The sequence below is a fragment of the Papaver somniferum genome, chromosome 10 (assembly GCF_003573695.1).
Source record: "Papaver somniferum cultivar HN1 chromosome 10, ASM357369v1, whole genome shotgun sequence".
Lineage (NCBI taxonomy): Eukaryota > Viridiplantae > Streptophyta > Magnoliopsida > Ranunculales > Papaveraceae > Papaver > Papaver somniferum.
In genome coordinates this window covers 16,311,347-16,318,828 of record NC_039367.1, presented here as the reverse complement: position 1 = coordinate 16,318,828, position 7,482 = coordinate 16,311,347, and the positions used below count along the sequence as shown (strand labels likewise).

Sequence of the window (7,482 nt, the reverse complement as noted above, 5' to 3'; positions counted from 1 at the left end):
TTCCTTTATCAAGAAAATAATGTACGTTATTTTTGGGATAACGTTTTTTCAATGTTCGTCTCACTGACGGGACACTGAGATGCTCGTCGATTGCGTGCTCGTTTTCAATCAGTAATGTACTACAGCCATTTGTTGCTCTTGTAATGGAAATTGATCGAGAACAGTTCGTCGGTGTAACTGAAGATGAAGTGATCCAAACAGCTATTGAAAATTGGAAGGATGCTCACGGTAGACCTTTTCTTTACGAAGGGTGTTTTAGAATTCTAAAATATGGTCCATCTCAAGCACATCGTTACTGCACTCGAATGCCGCTCCCAGTCTTTACAATGGAAGAAGATATTACTCTTGCTCGATGTTGGTTACATCGTATGATGAGAAAAATGAACCATGACCATTTCTGGGAAAGAGTATTGGGACATTTTGTAGCATCGCGGAACGAAACCATAAGAAACAGTAAGAGCCTAGAACTAAGAATTGCATTCATCACTAAGGAAGTCAAATATTATACAGATGTTTTGTGGATGGTTCACCGCAGCAATTCTGGACTTTCCGACGAAGAACTGGTGAGTATCTTATTCCTTTGTCATTTGTCCTCATGTACTCAACTGCATCATAAATATAAGAACTTGTTGTTTGTTTTACAGAAAACCATCGCTCAGACCAAGTTTACTGAAAAAGGGGAAGAGAGTTTAAGCATTTTGAATGTTACAAACTCTACAAAGAGAATGTCGCTGGATTTGACGTAGTTTGATGTTGTTGTTTTTTTTGGTTTATTAAAATGTAGTTTGATGTTATTGTTGTGGTTTATTAAAATGTAGTTTGATGTTATTTGGAAGTTTAATTATAATAAATTTCGCTTAATCTTAAGTGGAAATCTATTTTCATTCATCGATGTCGATTCTTTTACAAGATATAAACGTAGGCAATAATAAAACGTACTAAAAACTACTTCAATAAAAATCGAGTACAAGTTTTGGCCTTCTTTTTTATCTTCATTTGACGTATCTTCCATTCAATGCGCTCTTTCACAGTTTCGCCTTTGTTTTTCAATTTTTTGTTTTTAACTTTCAAAACTGGAACTCTTCCTTGCCTTTTAGCGGAACATTTTCTACGAGCAACTTCTAAAACTTGCACTTTCCTCTTACAATTCTCAATCTTTTTAAAATTCTTACATATCTTAGAAACATCGGCTTCAAGTTTTGCATCGCAAAAAAGTGTGATCGCTTTTACAGCCATTTTAGAAGAGAAAATTCAAGAGAAGTGAATTTGGTGTGAGTGAATTGTTTGAAAATGGTGGTACTTTTAAGAGGTAAAAAGTGAATTTCGAATTTTAAAAAACTACCAGTTGGCGTTATTATCAAAAACTCCAGCGTTTTACCTTGTGACGCCGCATTGGTTCCTCCAACGCCAGCGCTTTTCCTTCGAACGCCAGATCTGGATCTACAGACGCCAGCGTTTTTACCTGGATCGCACGCCTATTGATCTAACGCTCACTACTTTATCATAGTAGAAAACCTAATTTGGCCATCCACCTTACCGAACAAAAAAATGGGTTTGTTCATTCCCACAGTAATTGCTCTTATAATTGAAAAACACGTTGTACCTAAAAGTACTCATATGTGCTCCTAATCTTAAAATAGGTCATCCTTTTGGAGTGGATTAAGTAATATATATCTGCAGTAAACTAATTGTAAATTGTAATTTATGAGGGAAACCAAACCTACCAACTCACTGCTTAAACAAGGAAATGTGGACTGAATGCTTCTGTCAGCTTTAATCAATGTCTGGTTCCTCTGATACCGTCCCTTAAAAGGAAAGTATGAAAAACTACTCCTAATTAATTAAACTATGAACCTAATCATTAATTAATTAACTAAGATTTCATTTTTAGATGACATGGTTTGCCTTTCACCTCATTTTACCAACCAAATCCCATCACAACAACATAATCTCCGGCAAGATATTTTAATTTTCCTTTTGGGATATCAACCCAAATGAAGTTTCGGAAATTGGATCTAATCTAATGTAATATAAAAAGATTCAAACATATTTAACCCAAAAAAATCAAACTCAAATTAACGGATTTCATCTTTCATTGATCCAAAGTCTCCAAATGTCACAGACAAACTAACTTAATTGAGTTGGGTTTCACAAACAAATAACAAAAAAAGAACCAAATTAAAAAGATGGGTTAATCAGAACAAGTTCATGAAAGCGTAACTGATTGAAGCTGTACTACTGTTACACTGTAGATATTTCATAAACCCTCATTGAGATCAATGAAGATTTAGCCAAAAAAAAAGAACAGATTACAGAAAGATTGCATTTTGATATAGGTCCTCCATATTTCTCATCTTTCTTTTCCTAATCATAACATAGAGTGTGTAATTAAAAAGACATTTAAGAGAGAAAACCAACAATTACAAAATGAAACTAAATGATAAGACCCATTCTCTCTAAATATCTCAAAAAAGTACTGTTTAATCAAAGATTAACTAACTAATCAGAAGAAGAAGAACCACTATGTTGATGATGGTGATGATGGACCTGGTGCTGGTAATTGTGGTCATTAGATGGACTTGTACTACCATTATAGTTGTTGCTGTTGTTGTTGGTATGAAGATTAATACTACTAATACTGTTGCTAAGATTAGCCTTACCCAAAGTGTTTTTGTTGTTATGCATCCAAACCTTCAGAACACTCCTTCCAACTCCAATTTCATCACAGAATTCTGCAATCAAATTATCATCTCTCTTCTGCAACTTCCAACCTAATTTCTCTGAAAAGGTACGCATTTTATCTTTCTGTTCTTCACTGAATTTTGTTCTGAATCTTTTCCTACTGCTGCTTCCTCCACTACCACCACCATTTGAGTACTTAGCATTCCCAGCAGCTGGTGTTGTTGTCACAGTAGTGGTAGTAGTAGTATTACCCGTCCGATTCTGATAATGATGCTGTTCTTGTTGAGGATGATGATGATCAGACGGTGGACCAGACGATAAATTACCAGCACTTAAAGCAAGCAACATATGTGGTGCAGAAGACGGATAATAAGCTGAGGAAATTGGTGGTGGAGATGCTGATGAATTAGGACTTCTTTCACGACCTCGAAGAAGAGGAACAGGTGGCGCTGGTAGTTGAAGATACTGGGGTAATGGGTAATATTCATCGATATCTGGTTCACGACGATGAAAATTTCTATGACAACCACAAGCGGCGCATTTTAGTAAAGTAGGATTATTATTGTTAATGGCTGCTGCTGTTGAAGTCGGAGACGTCATGAATTCTCCACATCCATCTAAAGCGTGACCTCCTAAACTTGCTGCGTGATTTTTCAGACATTCTTTGTAAACAACCACCGGGGGAGGAGGAGGTGGGGTGGGAGTTTTCGGGTGGTGCTGACGCTTGAGCCCCCCGTTGGTGAAAGATAAGATGATTTTTGAGTGATTATTATACGGGTTATTATAATTAAAATGTTGACTAAGAGGATGAAGATGTTGACGATCGGTTATTGGTTTAGTTGGTGGAGTTTCAGTATCTGTTTCTGGAGTTGTCGTCGTTGGAGTTGTCGTTGGTGTTGGTGTTCTTGTTCTTGATCTTCTTGGTGGATCACTAATGAAATCTGCCATTGTGGATAAATTAAACATAGCTAGCGTTATCAAACTTCGCTTAATCAAGCACTAGGAAATTCATTTCACTTCTGCTAGCTCTTTTCTTTAGTTTTCAGGGTTCGTTTTCAGGGTTCAAGATTTGTGATTATGCTTATGATGAAGAATATAGGGTTGTATATATTTTATGATATATCCATTAACCTGTTTTTAGAAAAAGTGGAAGAGATGATTAATGGTGATGAGATGAGATGAGATGAGATGGACAGAGGAAAGAAAGAGTATGGGTGTGGGTAAAAAATTCCTGAAAAATTAAATGAAAATTAACTGAGAGGGGGTTTACAGGGGAATACAACTATACACGTATCCTTTTTTAAGTTAGAAAGCTTGACTCTAGTTAAGAGTTTTCTGACATCTCCACTTGGGTTAGGTGATACAACTCATTTATTACCCACCGTTCGCAAATTTAATTCCTATCTTACTCTGTCCGGTCATGTCTACTGGCTAAGCTACGACTCTACCGCTAAACTCCTTTGACTCGATTATATGGTTAAATGAGTTGGCTCGTTTGGTCCCCGGTTTGAATGACTTGACAAATGTCTGACGAAAGTATTTTGTCTGAATTGTTGACAGTAACTGATGTTCAGTTCATGTTATTTTCCGCCCCAGTTATTATTCTGTTTGACACCCAACAATTGTCCAAGTTCTAGAGGCGGATTTTATTTTATTTTTGATCACAAAATAGGATATACTATTAACTAGCAAATGTAGTATAAAAGATTTACAATATCATTTTTATCAAAAATATTAGAAGAAATGTTAGTATTTTGAACTTTTTGTTGCAATTGGTTGGACATATGTTGTAGCCTTTTTATTCTTGCTTCCGTGCAATGAAATCCGCTGCCGAATTATGTTTTCTTTTTATAAATTTAACTTGAGCTCGAGGAAGCTCTCTCAGAATAGTCTTTGTTTCCATGAGAGAGTTTTCAATTGTCCAAGAATATTCTTTGCTTACCTAGTTTACGTTGTCTGCTAGCTCTTTTTGCAATCAGTGACTATTGAAACGCTAGATAGAATGTTTTCTTTTAACCAAGTGACCGCCTTCAGAATGTCTTTTGTTTCCGTATGAAAAGCTGAAAAAGCCCACCCCGAGCCTGCTGAAACGTGCATAAATGACTCATGGTCCACTGAGTAAAGAATAAATGCATAACCCATTGAAAAATCTTCTTTTTTATAGGAAGCGCTGATAGTCCAAGTTTAGTCCAGACCATGAAGGATTTTCTGAGCGCGCTTTTCTTATTTTTGGCTCCTTTTAAATAATAGTATTAGGAGTTGATTGCAAGTATCTACTTATCTGATCAATTAGATTTATTAAGTTTGGGGTAATTTTTTCGAAGATCACAGATCATCTGTATTTTCAAATGAACCAAAGTATGGTAGATATTTTCCCTGCAATTTGAATTAATTCTGGTTCTGATAACCAGTCTCTGACCCAAGAGGTTATCAAGTCTGTACCGTTTCTTGTATTTATATTATCCAAAGAAAGACCGAACCAAATAGCTTTCGCAAATGGGAATGATCGAAATAAATGATGTTCCATTTCTTGTATCTGCGCATTACACAACTGAAAGTGAGGGTCGATGCTTGGATTATGCGCCCCAAGTTTGGAAGAAGTAGGATGTGCTTTTTATATTAATTTCCATATAAAGAGTCCAACTCTGGAATTGCCTGAATCATCCAAATTTTATTCCATGGAAAGTCAAATTGGTTATCATAATCTTATTCTTGTTTAATTAGGTAATTATATATATTCTTCGCCGAAATTTTTTCTGAATGATGATTTCTTGTCTCCTTGGATTTATGGCTTGAATTTTTTTTTATATCCTTTGGTTGAAAAAATTTCGACAATTTTTCTGATCCCACTTATTTTCTTCTATTATGAGCTCTTGAACCATCACAGGGGTTGAATCTTGAATATTAGAAAGAATTTGAACTATGTCTCCGTTAGTTATCCACTAGTCCTCCCAGATTTTGTGGAAGCTTCATTTTTGATTTGCCAGACGAAATTACCTTTGATGAGTTCTAATCCTCTTCGAATGCTCGTCCATATCCAAGATAAATTAGATGTTCTGGAGGCTTCTAAGGGATGAGAGTTTGGGAAATATTTGGCTTTGAGAAGTTGACTCCATAGTTGATCTTTTTCAGTGATGAGTATATTGGCAAGCTTTGTGAGAAGCGCTAGGTTGAAGTGGTGAGGATTTTTTTTTATTCCCAAGCCTCTTTGGGATAAAGGTTTGCAAAAACCTTTCCAAGCTTTTACAACCCCCCCCCCCCCCCCCCCCCGTCTTTTTTCCACCAAAAGTTTCTTTGAATTTAGTCTAGTTGATCTGGGGTTTCTTCGGGGAGAACCAGGACTTGCATTTGGTAAGTTGGGTAAGCTTGAAGAATGTATTTTATCAGAACTTTCCTCCATGCTTGGGATAAAAGTTTAGATTTCCATCCTTGTATAATGGAATAATATTTTTGAAGGAGAGGTTCAAAGTTTGCTTTTCTATTCTTGTCAAAAAGTGGGGTGGGGGAGTCATCAACGGGACTTGAAGGATTTTTGCTAATTTTTCCGTGTTTGGGGTGATTGCGGGGGATAAAATACACACTTGATTTTTGTAGGTTGACCATTTGACCTGTGATATTTCCAAAAGAAGAAAGGATGTCTAACAGATTTTTAGCGTCCCCCCAGGCCCGCTCTGGTGAATAAGAAGTTGTCATCTGCAAAGAAGAGGTGTGAAATGTTCAGAGTATTTTTGTTGATTTGTAGACCAGATATTTCTTTTTCTCTCACTGCTTTATCTAGAAGTTTAGAAAGAATTTCCATGCATATAAGAAAAAGGTACGGGGAAAGTGGATCACCCTATCTTAGGCCTATAAAGGTATTGAATTTGGGACCAGGAGCTCCATTTCGAAGAATAGAAAATGATGTTGTTGATATACATTGCAGAAATAAGATTTATCCATTTTCATCCAATCCAAAAGCATGTAGGACTATTTTTTTTTATGAAATTCCACTCATTTCTATCAAAGGCTTTTGATAGATCTAGCTTTAAACCTAAATAACGTTTTTTGGCTTCAGAGATTTTCATTGAATGGATAAGCTCATGAGCGATGATTATATTGTCAGTGATTTGTCTCCCATGAGAAAAGTTGATTGGTTGGGAGAAATTAATTTATTGAGAATGGGTTTTAACCTATTAGCTAGGATTTTTGAAATTAATTTATAAATGGTATTGCTTAAGCTTGTATGTCTAAAATCAGCCGGAGTTTGAGGAGTGGAAATTTTCAGAATCAACTTAATATAAGAATAGTTTAAATCCTTGTTGAGGGTACCATTTTTGAAGAACTTTGAACCTCCAGAATAATGTCTGACCCAAGAGTTTCCCGGTTAGCTTTGAGAAATCCTGATTGAAACCCATCTGGGCCCGGAGCTCCCAATTGATTCATATTAGATAGAGTGGGACAAATTTCCTCTTTCGAGGGAATACCTAAGAGAGCTAAGTTTTCCTCCTCCGAAATGCAAGGTTTTATTAATTCGGATAGATCAACCTCATTGTTGCTGCACTAGGAAGTTACTATTTGAGTGAAATGATTTATTAGAAGAGAATTAATTTGGTCCCTATCAGATATCCAAAGCCCGGACGGTTCTGTAAGTCGTGAAATATAGTTGTTTCTTTTTTTAGTGGAGACAGCAGCATGGAAATACTAAGTATTTTGATCATATTCATTTGTCTCTAGAAATTTGATGGTAGTAATCATTTTTGATATTTTACCATTTTCCTAATTCAGCTTGAAGATTTTTTAGCCTTGCTATGTTGTTAGCAA

At 36.0% G+C, this 7,482-nt stretch overlaps 1 protein-coding gene across 1 annotated transcript; it reads right to left on the bottom strand.

Moving 5' to 3' along the window:
* Positions 1-2,221: 2,221 nt before the first annotated feature.
* On the bottom strand, positions 2,222-3,956 carry LOC113315082 (zinc-finger homeodomain protein 11-like). Its single transcript, XM_026563396.1, has one exon. It carries the CDS (start codon positions 3,646-3,648, stop codon positions 2,500-2,502), a length of 1,149 nt encoding a protein of 382 aa, XP_026419181.1. The 5' UTR covers positions 3,649-3,956; the 3' UTR covers positions 2,222-2,499.
* Between the last annotated feature and the right edge of the window lie 3,526 nt (positions 3,957-7,482).

What these genes read in the sequence shown, in the direction of transcription:
- LOC113315082 (XM_026563396.1), bottom strand. Translation starts at nt 3,648, where the DNA reads ATGTTTAATTTATCCACAATGGCAGATTTCATTAGTGATCCACCAAGA.